At 47.9% G+C, this 18,161-nt stretch overlaps 1 protein-coding gene across 1 annotated transcript; it reads right to left on the bottom strand.

Moving 5' to 3' along the window:
- Positions 1-4,703: 4,703 nt before the first annotated feature.
- On the bottom strand, positions 4,704-17,461 carry LOC134409392 (ras-related GTP-binding protein A). The gene is made up of 10 exons (XM_063142107.1): positions 17,243-17,461; positions 15,845-15,878; positions 15,535-15,634; positions 14,256-14,322; positions 13,424-13,646; positions 12,242-12,337; positions 8,503-8,625; positions 7,026-7,117; positions 5,823-5,938; positions 4,704-5,236 (listed from the first exon to the last, which is right to left on the bottom strand). The coding sequence occupies exons 2-10, from the start codon at positions 15,869-15,871 to the stop codon at positions 5,139-5,141; spliced, it is 942 nt and encodes a 313-aa protein (XP_062998177.1). The 5' UTR covers positions 15,872-15,878; positions 17,243-17,461; the 3' UTR covers positions 4,704-5,138.
- Positions 17,462-18,161: the final 700 nt, after the last annotated feature.

The raw sequence follows: 18,161 nt of genomic DNA, 5'->3' as shown, positions 1-18,161 counted from the left end.
CAGCTGAATGTCTAAGCAATAATTCCATCTTCCAGTGAAGGAGTCACATTTGTCTTAAGGTGCCGCAAGACATCCCCCCCCCCAACTCTGTGACAAAAAAGGGTCAGATGGTTTGTTACAGCAGAAGCTCTTATAGACTAGAGCAGTGGTTCCCAAAGTGGGCGGTACCGCACCCTTGGGGACGGTGGGATTCCATAGGGGGGCATTAAGAGGCATTGGGGCGACGGGGGCGCTCGAGGTGGTCTTTTCCGAGAAGCGCCTCTCCAGAAGATCTTAAAACCCAGGGACATTTTTATGGGAGAAGGTAGTTTGGTCCCAAGCCATATAGGGCCCCATTTGGTCCCAAGCCATATAAGAATCCACACATGTATTAATACCGTTTAAGAAGAGTCCTTTTAACGGTGAATTGAAATGTTTCAAAAGCACCAAAACGCTAATGAAGAGACATACCCTGCTTGGTGTGCCCCGCCATGCCGGCCGCAAAACAGAAGCGTTCGCTCTCTTTTCCCTCCCTCCCTCGGCAAGCCTGTAGCAGGTGCTTCCCATGCACACGGCCCCCTTTTCATTCTCAGCTCAGCTCCTCCACCCGGCTGCCACCGCCGCCGCTCAGCCTGGGCGCCCAGACCAGCAGGATCCAGAGGAGCGCGGCCCCTTTAAATGGGAAGCACCCACCCCAGGCTTGCTGAGGGAGGGAGGGAAAAGATGTAATTAGATTTTGAATAAATATTCAATTAATTGTTACTGTTTTGAATTTTATTATCTTCCTTAGTGGGTCGTTGAAAACCGCTATTTTGAATAATGATTTTTATAGTGTAGGGTAGGGGGCACTGGGCATGAGTGTGTGGAACCAAGGAGGCGGTGACCTGAAAAGTTTGGGACCACTGGACTAGAGGCTATCCAGCATCTGAAGAAATGGGCTCTAGTACACCTGTTCTCCCTCAAAGCTTCTGCCACAATACCTACAGTATGTTAAGTCTTTTGGTTGCCACAAGGTGTCTCCATCTCTTCCACAACTCAGCCAAGCTGCGCTTGCTAACCAAAGCATCAGCACTTAAGTTTACGTATGCCACTTCATGGACGTGCATATGCAATTACCTCAAGCGATCCCCATGTAGGACTTAGGAAATGACTATTTTGTAGTTTTGCACCAACTGAAATGCACCTTAGCAGCAGTGGAGAAATCTGATCACCAGCTGAACAGAACCTTACAGTAGAAATGTGTTGTCTTAATATTTGGAACATTGTATCTCGGCATGTCTTTCAGATATCTCAGCCTGGCTGCTTCATCGTCGTCTGAAACTTAATATGGCAAAAACTGAAATGCTTGTTTTTCCTCCTAAACCTTCTCCTCACCTCTCATTCTCTCTTACTGTCAACGATGTCACGCTCTCTCCGGTCAAGGAAGCTCGTAGTCTTGGCTTTATATTTGATTCCTCGCTCTCCTTTATTCCTCATATCGAGGCAGTAGCTAAATCCTGTCGTTTCTTCCTGTATAATATTGCCAGGATTCGACCATTTTTGTCTGTCTCTTCTGCCAAGACTCTCGTTCACGCACTGGTTATCTCTCGGTTGGACTACTGCAACCTTCTTCTCTCTGGCCTTCCTTCATCTCACATCAGCCCGCTGGTCTCTGTCCACCACTCTACCGCTAAGATCATCTTCTTGGCCCGCCGCTCTGACCATGTCACTCCACTTCTGAAATCTCTTCATTGGCTCCCAATTCACTCCAGAATCCACTATAAACTTCTCCTGTTGACCTTCAAAGCTTTTCACGGTCTAGCTCCTGCCTATCTCTCCTCTCTCATCTCACACTATTCCCCCGCTCGGGCTCTCCGCTCCTCTGATGCCATGCTTCTCGCCTGCCCAAGGACCTCCACTTCCCTTACTCGGCGGCGTCCTTTTTCTTCTGCTGCCCCTTACGCCTGGAACGCTCTTCCAGAACACTTGAGAACTACCAACTCAATCTCAGCTTTTAAAACTCAGCTAAAAACTTTTCTTTTCCCTATAGCTTTTAAATATTGAGTTTGTTCTGACTCTATACTGTTAGCTTCACCCTACCCGGTGCCTGTTTACACTTCCCTGTGCCTGTTTGCATTCTCTTTCCCTCCTTATTGTTTACTGCAACTTTATTAGATTGTAAGCCTATGCGGCAGGGCCTTGCTATTTACTGTGTATAATCTGTACAGCACCATGTACATTGATGGTGCTATATAAATAAATAAATAAATAATAATAATAATAATAATAATAATAATACAGTAAAAAAAACTTACTAAGTTTATCAAGGACAAAGAATAGATGATTTCATAGCAACGTGGTGCCACTCAATGAACTTCATAAATGACATGAAGACGAGGTACCCACCAACTTACCCATGGTATGCTTTGAAGAAATATCTTTGGACATAGCTCTGTAATACAAGAGTATGTATTTTATACTTGCTGTTGTTCCTTGCCTCGATCAAAATGGAGAGGCGGGTAAGAAATAAATTTATTATTATTAACTGAATCAATGGAACTCTCTTATTAATCAGATAGACTATCGCAAATCTCGTTAGTATGTTCCTAACAAACTCTTTTGGTTTCTTTATTATTATTATTATTATTATTATTATTATTATTATTATATTATTATTATTATTATTATCCCGCCTTTTGCCCAATGCTGGGCCTCAAGGCGGCCTTACAAAGTTTAAAACATACATTGGGGGGGGGGGGGGGACAAAACCATAAACGTTTAAAATACACAACAAAATTATAAGACATTAACATAGATGGAGGGCCAGATTATTCTCCAAAGGCCTGCCGGAACAAAAAAGTTTTCGCCTGCTTCCGAAAGCCCATCAAGGAGGGAGCCAGCCTAGCTTCCCTGGGAAGAGTTCCAGAGCACCGGAGCAGCCACTGAGAAGGCTCTCGCCCATGTTTCTACCAAGCGCGCCTGTGAAGATGGCGGGACTGAAAGAAGGGCTTCTCCAGAAGATCTCAAAGCACGGGCAGGCTCATAAGGGAGAATATGGTCTTTCAGATAACCTGGACCTGAGCCATATAGGGCTTTATAGGTCATAACCAGCACTGTTCTGTAATCCATGTGAACTGTGCTATGAATTTGTGTAAGAAAATTAATAAAACATTTTCTTAAGCAAAGAAGTCAATCACTAGCTCTTCTTAATTGGTGATTGACCTGACCAATGGTCTTATCTAACGGCCTCAAACTTCATAGACAGCCGTGTTGTGTAGCCAAGGCATCGTTTTCTCTTGGCATTGATGGGAAAAGCCATACGTCCCTCTCTGAATGGAAGCTATGGGAGTGGCTGAAGTCCAAGTGTCTTCAAAAAGTACTGTGGGCAATTTGTGACTCTCCAGATGTTCGGGGCTTCAACTCCCGTGATCCCTCACCATTGGCATGTTGGTGAAGGCTGATGGGAAGTTGTAGGCCAAAACAGCTGGAGGGCGACAAGTTCCCAACATCCGCTTTGCACTATTGCCATACTGGACTCCATCCAAGTCACAACGGCTGGTAGGCAAAGAGCAGCACCAGCATTCCTGGCAGATGAAGTGGTCAGTGACAGGACCCCGAAGATTCAGGGGATGCACTTTTGCCAGCATACCCTTCGTTAAAACTGATTAGAGAAATGATTGTAAGAGCGAACGACAATCAAGAGAAGGTAGTTCGGGCTACGTGTCTATAACTGAAGTGGAAAATTTCTGGAAAGCAGTAATCATAATTCAGGTGAGTGCAGAGACAAGGGGTGGGGGGCGAGGGAGAGAGCAGAAAGCACTTCGAGATGAAGCCAGGCTAGAGCAGCTACAGGACTTGTTCCTAGATCACAGATCTAAGGCTGCTCAGAAAAATTTAAAAGTATCCTGCTCCCACTGAAGGGGAGAAAAGTCAAAGGCAGATGCAATGTTGAAGGAAACCCTAATGGAAAAGTCTCTTTTCCAAAGCAACAAGCTGTTCTCTTTTTCTGCTAACTTGTGTAGAACTTCGTAATTATTTTTCTTTTAAGTGGTACCTTTCACCAGTAATAGTAGAAAGCCCAATATAGGTTTGCAGGTGTCAGCAAGATAACTGACATCCACGTGCAACAGAGCTGTGGGGAAAAGGTAGACTTACTGGAAAGAAGTAGCTGAAACCATTAGCGTAGCTTGTTTATTTCCCAATTTTCCCAATAGGATTTATTGGGCTCCCTTGATGATTTGGTACAAAAGGAACACCAGGATTAGAAAGTGTTCAAAGCAGAATAGAACAGACGGCCCAAGTGCAAGTGCTTCGGCTATTGGGCGGTATAAAAATGCAATAAATAAATAAAAAAATAAAAAATAAAGAGCTTGATTAAATAAATCTTGGAATATTCTCTGGGCTGGAGAGCATTACTGTGATACGTTAATTTGACTGTGTTATAAAAAGACTGAGTTGTGGATGCCTAAACTTTGTTTTACTTTCCTGAATGGAACTGGTATGGTAACAGAACTGGGCATGTGTAATGCTATAATAAAAGAAATAACAGCTACAATGTCTGGGCAAAACCAGTCCTAGGGCCGCCGAATATTCTGTAGTGCATAATGTTCCTGCACTTTTCTTTGGTATGGAAGTTACACCACACATAGACTGCGATGAGCACTAGGGGCAATTCAGGCATGGCTCAACTTAAGAAGAGGGAGGAAACACACACACACACATACACACACACACACATAGAGACATACTTCCAGAGCTCTGGAAACTCAAGTCCCTGGTAACAAAATTTATTGTCATGATTGAAGACAAGAAGAAGTTTTATAAATGTACTCTAGCAACTTGGTGATAAAATAGTAAATATTCCATCTTTGTAGTTTTATCATCATTTGGAACAGAGCAGGACATCAGGAAAGGCCGCGCTGTCTTTAACAATCCGGCAAGGAGCAAATCCCACGCCATTGCGAGAGACCCTTCCCTAATGCTCCAGGAAGCAGTTCCAGAAGGTCCACAGTGTATCCCAACGTCGTCTGGCGGAGCAGCATCCGACGTTAGGAGAAAAGAACAAGATTGCGGTGGAAAGCAGCACACTCATTTCAAAGCCCACAAAAACAGACACCCACCATGTTGGAGAGTCTCCTAGGAAAAGAGCAGTTCCTGCAGCCGTGCGCTTCGGAGATGGCTCAGCGCACCAACAGGCTGTGCTTTGGCCCGTCCACCCTCTCCAACTTCTCAAAATGCTTCCTGGCATTTCTAATGTTGATCAGCGTCGCTGCAGAAGCTGAAAGAGAAGACGAGGCAAGGTGGAGGAGAGCAGCGTCCTCGTGGGGGCAACGAAAAGGGGGCTGCACCTGGCACAGGGAGGGGTGATGGTTCACGAAAGCAGAATTAAAACAAAACAGGGGTGCTGGAATGGCAGTCTTGCTTTGCGAAAAGCATTAGGAAAGGGAAGGAACCTCTCGTGCAAGCACTGAGTCATTACTGACTCTTGGAGGGACGCCAGCTTTCGCTGATGTTTTCTTGGCAGGCCTCACAGCGGGGTGGTTTGCCGTTGCCTTCCCGGGCCGTGATTACCTTTCCCCCAGCTAACTGGGTACTCATTTTACCGACCTTGGGAGGATAGAAGGCTGAGGCGACCCGAGCCGGGCTGCCTGAAACCAACTTCCGCTGGCATCGAACTCAGGCCGTGGGGAGAGTTTCAGCTGCAGAAACTGCTGCTTTACTGCTCTGAGCTGAATTAACACCTGTGCCTGGAGAAACATCACTCTGCAGTGATGCTCAGTCACCAGCAGAGGCCGAGCCAAACCCATCAGGATTCGGTCCACGCCAAGGCTAGAGAAAGAGAACCTGAGCGCTTTCAAACTTACGTATGGAAGGATCTGACATGACAACCATCACATAAGTGTTTGATGTAAAGATATCGATGAAGGCTGCGAAATTGGAGTTCCTGACCTCCATGCTCTGGAAAGATGCGGCCAGTTTACTAGGGGGAGGAAGGGAGGGAGAACATTAATTTGCCTGCAATCCAGAGTGGTCTTATTCTCAGTTGCCTCAACACCCCTTATGCCCCCCCACCCCCACCCCCCGCCAACACACACACAGACACAGATCTTTGGTAATCTAGTTTGTTCTCCCATTTAACTCAAGGGAAATGCAGTCCCAATGGAAATACCGTATAAAAAAGCACTCAGGGCCTCTTTAAAACCAATTCTACAGCCATGTCCGGTCAAAGCAAAGGAGCCCAGGGCAGTGGGCTGTCCGCAGGCGAATTAGATTAAGCTGTATGCTAAGGGTGGTCACACCATGGATTTGTATAAAGTCAGTATGATACTGGCAGTTTTATTCTCATTATATATATATATATATATATATATATATATATATATATATATATATATCAGAACTGGAAAAAGTACAGAAAAGAGCAACTAAAATGATTTAAGGGGCAACAGCTGGGATTGTTTAGGTTGGAAAAAAGGAGGCTAAGGAGAGACCTGATAGAGGTGTACAAAATGAGGCATGGTGTGGAGAATGTGGATAAGGAGACATTTTTCTCCCTCTCTCGAAATACTAGAACCCAAACAGATCATCCCATGAAGCTAATTGTTGGGAGATTCAGGACAGAGAAAAGGAAGGACTTCTTCACACAGTGCATAGTTACATTATGGAATTCACTACTATAAGATGTAGAGATGGCCACCAATTTGGATGGCTTTAAAAGGGGGTTGGATAAATTCCTGGAGGAGAAGGCTATCAAAGGCTACTAGCCCTGATGGCTAGGTGCTGCCTCCAGTATCAGTAAGCCTGTGTGCACCAATTGCTGGGGAACATGGGTGGGAGGGTGCTGTTACACCCATGCTCTGCTTGTGGGTCCCTGGTGGACAGCTGCTCGGCCCCTGTGTGAACAGAGTGCTGGACTAGATGGACCCTCAGTCTGATCAAGCAGGGCTCTTCTGATGTTCTTATGTTCCCCTGCCACTAATCTCCATCTCATCACAGCCGGGGCTCCTTCTCCTGCCCCAAGTCAGAACTTTGTCAAAACAGCAGATGCGATGAATGCATATTCTCACCTGCAGCTGAGCTTGAATTGTTTAATAATGTTGCTGATTTTCTCAAATCTGTGGATATCGCGCTGTTCTTTACACTGATAGTGGGAAATGACCTGGGGGGGGACAGACATTTTCAAGAAAAGGACATTCGGTATTAGTTTCGTAAGCAAACCCAAAATTCTACCTGTAAGTGAGATGTTCAGACACTAGAGGGAGGCACAGAAAACGGAAAGGAGGAGGATTATGTATGCCACCTTGGGTTCCTTGGAGGAAAAAAGGCGGGATATAAATGAAATAAAATAAAATAAAGAGTGAAGGAAAGAGGATCATCGACACACCTTAGAGTGCCAAAGACAGCATTCGCCACCCACTACCCAAGAAACCACCAACGGAGAGGTATGAAAATACCTCGTTCTGGGAACAGAAGGAAGCCCGCTAGTTGCAACCTAGGTTGGTTTGGGAGGAAGTTTGCATTCGTCCTAGCAAAATGTTTTGAAAGAAAGCTCTGCCTCCCCACAGAGATTTGGGCACCCAATGCAGCTTTGCACCCAGATTGTGCTCGGGCCTTGTGGGTGCTGCGTGGAGGAGCCAAGGCAAACTGTGGCTCATGCATCAGGGTTGATTCTAGGAGAGCAGCATTCATATCTTGTCATGGGCCATTTCTTTATCTGCAAAATGGGAATCGAAGCGCAAAGCTTCCAGCTTGTTAGGCTGAAAGAGATCAATTCTAATGGGTGGAGGAGTTCTTCCCCTTCTCCTCCTTCCTGCAACAGTCTTATAAGCCAGCGCACTTTATCAGGGCTGAGAGGCAGCCCCCTCAGTTTGTAGCCAAGGTGGATATGGCGAAGCGCTCTGGCTGACGGGGAAAGGTTGTGGTTCAGGGACAGAGCCCGTTTTGCATGCAGGAGGTCCCAGGTTTGATCCTTGGCATCTCCAGGTAAGGCTGGAAAAGGGAAGGGAAGGGAAAGAACCTCTCGTGCCAGCACTTGAGTCATTGCTGACTCTAGAGGGACGCCTGCTTTCGCTGACGTTTTCTTGGCAGACTTTGTAGCGGGGTGGTTTGCCATTGAGGCAAACTTCCCCAGTCGCAGTTCCCTTTTCCCCCAGCTAGCTGGGTACTCATTTTACCGACCTCGAAAGGATGGAAGGCTGAGTCGACCTGAGCCAGCTGCCTGAGAACCAGCTTCCACTGGGATTGAACTCGGGCCGTGGGGAGAGTTTTGGCTGCAGTAACTGCTGCTTACCACTCTGCGCCACACGAGGCTCATATAAGGCTGGAAAAACTCCTGCCTAAAACCCTGGAGAGCCGCTGCTGCCAGTCAATGCCAGCAATACTGGACTAAATGGACCCAGGGACTGACTCAGCATAAGCCAGTGTCCTTTGTCCCTATGCGGGGTTTGTCCTTGTCTTTGGAGACATGCTTTCAATTATGTGCACTGGGCCACAGTGGATACTGAAACAAGACAGAGGGACCCCTGCCCTTTTGCTCACTCTCACCAGGAAAGTGGCTCTTTCAAACAGAAGAACTTCGTCGGCTTCGATGATCTGAGCAAAGTTCCTGAGGTTCATCTCCAGTTGCTGGACGTTGGGAATCAGCTGGTAGACTATACTGGACCATGCCTGCCCAAAGAGAAATCACAGGAAATAGTTCAGCTGCTGCCATCTCCACCCAGAGCCTCAACTGGGCATAACAAGAGATTTCCCTGAGATTTCGAGAGTTGACATCCACACACTTCCAAGCATTTTTTGTATCCAAACTAGCTCTTATTTTTAAAAAAAAGAGCAAAGAGAAATAAGAGGCACCTTACTACACACAAACACCATGCTGGGTTTTAACCAGTTGTTTCTCATCTTGTTTATAGAGAAAAAATCTATTACAACCATCAACACTTCTCCCCCACACTGGATCACCTCCCCATCTTGCTACATCGGCCTTTCTGTTATAGCTCATCAGCATCTCAGGGGAAAAACAACACACCCACTGGGCCTGGCACATGCCCAGTATCCCCAGGCAAAATGCAGGCAGCCAAGGTCAGCTTCAGAGGGCAGAATTTTTGTGGTTCAACAGGAATCACCAGGGCATTCACTTTCTTATGAGTCCATACTGCAGCCCTAAAGTAATATTTATTTATTATATATTTATGCTGCTCAACAGCCAAGGCTCTCTCAGCAGTTCACAATTAAAACCATAATATACAGGGGTCAAAATTTGAAACTATAGAAACTTGAAAAATGTCATATAAACCCAGAAAAAGTTATAATCTAGGGAAAGCTTGGTTTTTCCAGAGGGTGGGTGTCGCTACAGAGAAGACCGGCCGTCGAGGTCCTTTGTGATGACATTCTGTTCCTCTTGGAAGGACGAGCAGGACTTCTAAAGGCCTGCAACCAGGATGCATAAGTCTCCCCCGCACTGTTCTCCAATTTCATTTATTTATTTATTTTATTTATTACATTTTTATACCGCCCAATAGCCGAAGCTCTCTGGGGGGTTCACAAAAATTAAAACCATCATAAAAACAACCAACAAGTTAAAAACACAAATACAAAATACAATATAAAAAGCACAACCAGGATAAAACCACGCAGCACAATTGATATAAGGTTAAAATACAGAGTTAAAACAGTATAATTTAAATTTGAGTTAAAATTAAGTGTTAAAATACTGAGTGAATAAAAAGGTCTTCAGCTGGCGACGAAAGAAGTACAGTGTAGGAGCCAGGCGGACCTCTCTGGGGAGCTCATTCCACAACCGGGGTGCCACAGCGGAGAAAGCCCTCCTCCTAGTAGCCACCTGCCTCACTTCCTTTGGCAGGGGCTCACGGAGAAGGGCCCCTGTAGATGATCTTAAGGTCCGGGTAGGTACATATGGGAGGAGGCGTTCCTTCAGATAACCTGGCCCCAAACCGTTTAGGGCTTTAAATGTCAATACCAGCACTTTGAATCGGGCCCGGACCTGGGCTGGCAGCCAATGAAGTTGTAAAAGGACTGGCGTAATGTGATCTCGCCGGCCAGTCCCTGTTAGTAAACGGGCTGCCCTGTTTTGTACCAGCTGAAGCTTCCGGACCGTTTTCAAAGGCAGCCCCACGTATAACGCATTGCAGTAATCCAAACGAGAGGTTATCAGAGCATGGATCACTGTAGCTAGGCTATCATGGGAGATAACAAGCAACTTGACCCTGACTGCATAAGAGCAGCTGTGATGGATCACACCATTCTGTTCACACAGTGGTCAACCAGCTGCCCACAGGAAACCCGCAAGCAGGACATGCGTGCAACATCAGCCCTTGCTTGTGCTCTGCACCCAACCTGGTTATGATCCCCTTCAACTGATGTACATAGGAATATTGCCTCTGATACTGGAGGTAGCACACAGCCATCAGGACTAATAGCCATTGATCGCCTCCTCCTCTGTGAATTTGTCTCATTCTCTTTTAAAGCAATCCAAATTGGTGGCCATCAGTCCACCTTGGGGTAGCAAAATCCATAGTTTAACTCCGCGCTTGTGGCTGAGAATTCTGTCATTTAACTCTGCACTGTGTGAAGACGTCCTTCCTTTTATCTGTCCTGAATCTCCCACCCATCTGCTTCATGGGATGACCCCTTTGGGTTCTAATATTATGAGAGGGAGAAAAATGTCTCATCATCTTCTTTCTCCACATTGTGCATAATTTTATACATCTCTGTCATGTCCCCTCCCAAACTATCTGGATGGCCAAAACTTCCATGCTTCCTCACCACTGGCTACACTGGCCAGGCTGAAGAGCCTTATAGGACAGACATCTGGAGGGCTGCAAGTCGCCCACCCCTGTTCTAAGCTAAAAAGCCCAAAACGTTGTAACTTTAACACACAAGATAATTGCTCCAGTCCCTTGAGCAAGCCGGAGCGTGTTCAGAGGAGGGCAACCAGGATGATCAGGGGTCTGGAAACAAATCCCTATGAAGAGAGACTGAAAGAACTGGGCATGTTTAGCCTGGAGAAGAGAAGATTGAGGGGAGACATGATAGCACTCTTCAAATACTTAAAAGGTTGTCACACAGAGGGGGGCCAGGATCTCTTCTCGATCCTCCCAGAGCACAGAACATGGAATAATGGTCTCAAGTTACGGGAAGCCATTTCCGGCTGGGCATCAGGAAAAACTTCCTCACTATTAGAGCAGTACAATGGAACCAGTTACCTAGGGAGGTCATGGGCTCTCCCACACGAGAGGCCTTCAAGAAGCATCTGGACAACCACATGTCAAGGATGCTTTAGGGTGGATTCCTGCACTGAGCGAGGGGTTGGACTCGATGGCCTTACAGACCCCTTCCAACTCTACTATTGTATGATTTTATAATCATTTGGGTCCCCTTTTCAAGCTCTGGAATATCCTTTTTGAGTGGCAGTGACCAGAACTCTATATAGCATAGCTGCAGGATTTAAATGTTACTAACACTGAGAGATGGAGCTGCACCTAAAATATTGCTAAGGGGGAAAGAAAGAGAAGGGGCACCTTGGTGATGTCCAAAGTGGTAGCTCCACACCCACTGCCCCGTTATTATACTGAAATTCTAAGTTTTTATCCCATCCTGCCTCCAAAGAGCTGAGCCTAGTATGCATGAGTAGTTTCCGGGCGACGTATAAAGTGTTGGTTATCACCTTTAAAGCCCTCCATGGTTTGGGTCCAGGCTACCTGCGGGATCGCCTTCTCCCATACAATCCGCCCCGCACACTCAGGTCCTCTGGGAAGAATTTCCTTCAGCCAGCCAAAATTAGGCTGACAACCATTACCCAGAGGACCTTCTCTTCTGCTGCTCCCAGACTGTGGAATGGCCTGCCGGAGGAGAGTCGTCAACTTAACAGTCTTCTAGCATTTAAGAAAGCTATAAAGACTGATCTCTTCCAGCAGAATTTTAGGATGCTTTTAGGATGTATTTTAGGAAGTTTTAACAATGTATACTATGTTCTTAATCAGTATTTTATACTCACTTTTGTTCTCCGCCTTGATCAAAATGGAGAGGCGGATAAGAAATAATTGATGATGATGATCCCTATATGATGATGATCCCTCTGTGAGGCAGGCTAAGTAGAGAGGGACAGGCCCAAAACCTCCTAGTAAGCTTGTGGGCAAGTGGGGATTTAAACTCAGATCTCCTGGGTCTAAGTCCAACATTTTAACCTCCGCACCACACTGGTTCTATAGTGCAGGGAAGAGGAACAACCCAGCTGGACAGAGAAGTCAAGCACAGAATCACGCACCTTGTAGAGAGTTTCATCCCAGATTGATGTTCTAAAGCAGGCACACTCCAACGGGCGGGAGAGACGCTTCAAATCCTCTTCCCGTTCTTTGAAAATCTAAGGAGGGGAAACGCGACAACCACCTGGGTTAGGATAAACCAATCTGAGAAAATGGTTTGATACCCGATTTGAAAACCAAGAATAGGAAGTCATGACAGCGGGGTGACTCCATTTTCAAAAGGAAACTATGAAGCAGCCATTAAGCAGCAAACGAGGCATCACATATGCGAGGGTGTCTCTTTGGGTGTCTCCTTGTATCTGTCTTATCTAACGAAAACAATAGCTTCGGCTCCAGTGCAAAGTTAGCTTGCAGTAGAGCAAAGGGATTGTTTAACAAAGATTAGCTACGCTCCCGTGTTACGTTCTGATTGGTTCATGCTGCTACTGGGCACTGCCCTTTGCAGGCTTCAAATGCTGTACTGAATTCCTTGTTTCTTTGTCTGACTGCTCGCTTTCGAAGAGACTCAGATCTTGATTATAATCAATAAAGCGCTTTTGAACCCTCTGTCGCTGAAGTGTGGAGTCGTGCTTAGGGGCTGATTGGATCTCGTCCCTAGGGCAAAGAACTTGTGCAACATGTGTGGCAGGAGATGATGATGGTGATGGTCCCTGCAGGGTGGGCACGCAGAAGGGGCTGCAGGCCAGCAGGAGACCTGCACGGGAAAGGGCGGGGGGAGAGGAGGGACATGGGAGGAGCCAGCTGCATAACACAGAATCACATTCTACACTGCAGACAAACCTGTGAACTCAGAAGAAACCAAGTTCTCTGCCAAAATCACTTAGTTCCTGCAACTGGGAAGTGTACTTAATTTGCATCATTGCATTTCTGCAAAAACTGCTTGGCAGAGAACGTAGAAATTTTGGCCAAGTCAACACTAGCAGAGGGCAAGGAAGAAGGACACAGGGAGCAATGAGTTTTACCCCAGCGAAGAACACCATTGTTCTGGGGAAATATGGCAACAGGTGTGTGAATCCAGAGGTGTAGGGGAAAAGCTGCCCTTACATTATTACAAAAAAACTACAGTCCCAAAGATCTCTTGAAGTCAACACAGCCACGTCCCCATATTACACAGTGATCCAACTCAGGCACCCAGGGCCAAATATGCAGCCTGAGCGACTCTGGCTGTGCCAAGGGCTCCTCACCAGATCACGCTGGTCCTCCTGGACCAAGTCCATCTTGTGCACGAGGCAGAAGATCTTGGCATCCGACGAGTTCTGCAGAATGGCTTCCAGGCAGGACTGGTAGTAATGCATGTCTTTCTCCAGCTCCCGACTTTCCACGTCAAAGACATAGATCAGGACCTCCACGTTGCGGAAAATGTTATCCCGCTGGCTGGTGAAGTAGTTCTCCATGAAGGTGTCCTGCCTGCGAAGGGGAAGAGCAGCCCCACGAGAGCGGTTTGAATCCCCCGCGTCCCCAGATCACCGCTCCCCACCTCCAACTTCTAGCTAAGAATACCGCTTCTCCTCCGTTCCATCTGTATGCTGGTCTCACAACTGCAGATTCTAAGGCTTTCAATCGTAGACCACCGCCTGTTCTTAGAACATGTCTGCCTTGGCTCTGACCAAGGGCTGTCTTTGCCAGATGTCAACCCATTACATCCGGGTCCCAATCCAGCCCTCTGGGGTTCCCCAGAAGGCCATGCTCCCTTCCCTAGCCCCACCCACTTCCTCCCATCCACCAATCATGGGCAATTTCCTTGCTTTGGGGCATTTCCCCGCCTCCCAATTCTAAAAGGTTGAAATGGCCCTCCTAAAGGTTAGTTATTTGCAGTCAGGGGTTTAAACTACAATAGGCTGGCATTTTTCGCCCCGCCCCTCTTGCCTTCAGCACCGCCCACCGCTGGAATAAGCCACCCACCAACCCCCAGCTCTCTGAAATGTAATTCATCCTTCTGTTCCAAAGGGGTTCTACATCCCTGTACTATGGCCATTCATTGAAACAGCTTCAGGCAAGCATGTGAGAAGTACATACCCTCCACAGTCCCACAAGTTTAACACCAAGTTGCCCAGAAATCGAACATGTGAATGCTCCACATCAACTGGAAAAAAAGGCACAAGGCAGGGGAAACCTGGTCATTGCAATGCAAATACGTGAAACAAAGAATAACAGCACCAATACAAGCTTTCGGGAAGGCACAGAATAGCCCAAAGGTACATGTGGGTGCACACATGCCTCTTAAAACCTGGGATGAAGAAGGGTGGAACCTACATGGATCTTGTAGCTGGGCACATGGAACCCCACCCCCACACCAATTCCATCAGCCCACTGGCAAGAAACCCCCACCCAAAGCAAATCCTATCCCATCCTTAACCAACCGGACTGCTGTTCCCTTTTTCCCTGCGCGCCCATGTCTAAAGCCTTTCTGAGGCCGCAAAACACTGGATTAATTATCCTCGTCAGTTCCTCAACATGACATTGTCTTTCAGAGTTAGAAAACACCATGCAAAGCAGCTGAGGAGCGCTAGCAGAACAGGAGTCTCTCTGATATTTCCCTGAACTTGAAACAGGGCTGTTTGCAGCTGCCCAAGCTAACCCATCTTTACAAAAGAAGCCAGCTCTCAGGAGCAGTATGGAAGGTTCCCACACGACCAAGAAGCAGCCTTCGAATGAAAAAGGTCTTACAGCACTTCAGATAACATGCTCCAACCGATCTCCCAAGCCCTCCCTCCATATGCCCTCTTTGCTACGCTCAAGAGCTTCCTTAGCTTATCAGGGAAGCTCCACTACAGCATGAAAAGGGATTGCTGGATCCAGTGGAGGCAAAAAGCTGGATCCAGTGGAAACAAAAGGGAGCCAAAAGCAAGCAGGAGATCGTGGCTCTGGCTTCTTAGAGGGAGACCTTCCCTCTCCATTTGCTGGGGGGTGAGGGTGTAAACCTTCCTAAACACCCCTATCCAGATTCTAGATGGTTTTGGCTCCCTGGTTTCAGGAAGAACCCTGGAGAATTACCTAAATTGACAGAGGAACCTAAGAAACTACCTTATATTGAGTCAGACTCTTGGTTCATCTAGACCAGTATTCTCAGCACTGACCGGCAGCTGGCTTCAGGTTGGCGTTTTCCCAGCCTTACCTGGAAATGCTACTGGGGATTGAACCCTGGGACCTTCCGCAGGCAAAGCAGGTATTCCATCACTAAGTTTCCTTCACATAAAGGGAAGGAAACCAAATTGCCTCACTCTTTCAAACAGACAACGTAATGAGCTGCTGCACAACACCGCAGCCTCTAAGACTCAATACGCAGGATTCTTACTTGTAGCTCCGAGGCGCCGCGTGTCTCGTGCAATGTAGTTTGCAAAAATAATGGATCTCATGCTGGTCTTTCCAGACCCACTTTTTCCCATCAACAGCACCTGGTCAGAGGGAAGAGAAGAGAAGAGGCAAAGTATGTTAAGTTCTCAATATTTCCCTTGAAATATTGCTCTGCTCTGGAAGTGGGGCAGGAATTTGGCTGCAGAGAGACTCTGAAAGCTCTTCAGGGACAAAGCAGCTCTTTTACTTGAAACCTGCAGGGAAAACATCCCCCGCGTTACCCAAAGATGAGGTGGAGATCCAGTTCTTACCTTCTTCTTCATGGCGGAGTTCGGCATCCCACACCTGCAAAGAAAAAGCAGACTGTCAGCTGCGTGCTCAAAGTTCCTCAGTCACAAGGTTTCATGTCTCAACACCCAGAACTGTGGGAATGCTGGCAGCAATGAAGCACGTCCTCTGACAGTGGGGAACAGCTCTGCCAAGGCAAGGCACGAGTGATTCCCAGGCAAGCAGAAGCAAGCTGCACCCACACGTGGCCTCTGATGGATCTTAAAGCACAGCCCTTAATTTCTTGAGAGCAAGTGCTTGCATCAAAGAGGAGTACCAAGTCGCTTATTCACTGTATCCTCATAGTACACCTAAAGTATTGTTTTATAGGTATTTGTCCTCCCACAGTGTACAACCCCTAAGCACCATTACAGGTCGGGTTGTCTGTACATTATTTCAATGCACTATCAATGTACAAAGAGAAAAGTTAACTGAATAAAAGGGATGAGATTTGAAAATGCACCTTTGAAGTTGAGCCAGTTCTACGGACATGCCTCCTCTACTCCTGGTGCCCACAAAGGGATTTCAGTTGCACCATTTGCACCAATGCCACAGAGCTCTTGTGGTCTGCCTGGGCACAGGTGCACCACTACATTTTGTGACCCAAGACCAGGAAGACAGGTCTCCCCAGAACTACTACTCAGCACTGAGACTTTATCCCGTAGCACACAGTTGAGTAACCCACACATAATAAGAAGCAGAGAACCCTTCCCTAAGGATGCCACCAGTCACTACATGGGCGATGCTTCTAGACAGTAATTGCCGTGTTCCACACAGCTATTGCCACACGTAACATCTGCACACATGATCAAGAACAAACATGAAATCTGCAACTCCCAACATGGAATGCCTTCTAGACCTACAAAGTCTCACAATTTCTGAGATGGGGGTGGGGAAAGGGAAGGAGAGAAAGAGCACCTTTTCCAGCCCGACACCTCCCCTGTAAGAAAGAAAGCCACATTCCAGCCCCAGAGTAGGTAGCCCAGGGAGGTGTGGGGTGAGGAGATGGGGCCCAGGGCACCACACACACATTTTTCGGGGCTCAGTCCCTGGGCCTCTTTTCATGGGGGACGGGAGGTCAAAGCAGCCAAGAGCAGGTGCAGAGTGCCTCCCCTCCTCGCCCAGACAGCAGGGAGGAGGGGAGGCGGAAGGGGGGGCTCCCCTCCCAGGCAGATGTAATGAGCCCCGGCACCTTCTCCTCGGCTCGCCTACCCCGAAGTTCACTTTGCCCCCCGCCCACACTCGTCTCTTGGGGGAGGCTGCCCCGCCAGCAGAGCCAACGAGGCTAATGCTTTTGTGGGGGGGGGGGGTCCCTGCCCGGCCGCCCCGGCTACGCCTCCCTCCTTCCAGGCAGGCAGGCTCCGTCCCTCAGCCGCCCTCACCTTTGCTCTGAACCAGCCCGGCGGCGGCGGAGTCGGGGAAACAGCCGCAACAGCCGCGGAGCGCGATCCCCGCTCCCTCCTCCTCCTGCTCCGCTGCTAGGCCTCAAAGCCTCGGCCTCGCGTACACCGCTCAGCCGACGCGGGTCTCGCCTACTGCGGCCTCGCCCGGCGCGGGACAGCCCAGCCCACAGCAACACCTCGGGACAGTCACGTGAACAGCTGCTTCGACTCCCTTGGCCTGCCCCTCCCGTCAGGTGACTGGGGGACGCCTCGGTCAGTGAGTGCCGGGTGCCTAGAGCGGCCCTGCCGCGGCCCTCCACCCAGGGCGAAGCAGAGGAAGCCATGTCTCTTAAGGGCAAGTTGCACCTACAGCCTGCAATGGCCAGGTGCAGTTACCTGAGAGTGAGCCCCGTTGAGCACAGTGGGCTTACTTCTGAGTAATCACGCATAGGGCTACACTGCATCATGACGGCAGTCCTCTGCAGACTTGCTTAGGAATAAACCCCATTCAACTCAATGGGACTTACTTCCGAGTCAGCCTGCAACAGAGCAATCCTATGCATGTTTCTTCAGACGCCTCCCTGCGTTCAATGGGGCTGAAGGCAAGTGTGTCTAGGAGGGAACGCGCAGTCTGAACACGCAGGCCGGGGCGGGGTGGGGGGAGCGTGTCCCATTGAACTCAATGGGGCTCACTACTCAGTTAGAGTGACCATATGAAAAAGAGGACAGAGCTCCTGTATCTTTAACAGTTGTATTGAAAAAGGAATTTCAGCAGGTGTCATTTGTATATATGGAAAACCTGGTGAAATTTCCTCTTCATCTCAACAGTTAAAGCTGCAGGTGCCCTGCCCTCTTTTAATTCTGGTCACTATAGTATAGCTCCTGCACCTTTAACTGTGGTGATGAAGAGGGAATTTCA

This window comes from Elgaria multicarinata, chromosome 15, assembly GCF_023053635.1.
Source record: "Elgaria multicarinata webbii isolate HBS135686 ecotype San Diego chromosome 15, rElgMul1.1.pri, whole genome shotgun sequence".
Lineage (NCBI taxonomy): Eukaryota > Metazoa > Chordata > Lepidosauria > Squamata > Anguidae > Elgaria > Elgaria multicarinata.
Note: the sequence above shows the minus strand (reverse complement) of the source record. Positions and strands in the feature narration are given on the sequence as shown.

What these genes read in the sequence shown, in the direction of transcription:
- LOC134409392 (XM_063142107.1), bottom strand. Translation starts at nt 15,871, where the DNA reads ATGCCGAACTCCGCCATGAAGAAGAAG. An exon ending in AACTTGTGGGACTGTGGAGG is followed by an intron (nt 13,647 to 14,255) that starts GTATGTACTTCT and finishes TCCCCTTCGCAG; the next exon opens with GCAGGACACCTTCATGGAGA. An exon ending in CATGTCAGATCCTTCCATAC is followed by an intron (nt 5,237 to 5,822) that starts GTAAGTTTGAAA and finishes CTTCTCTTTCAG; the next exon opens with CTTCTGCAGCGACGCTGATC.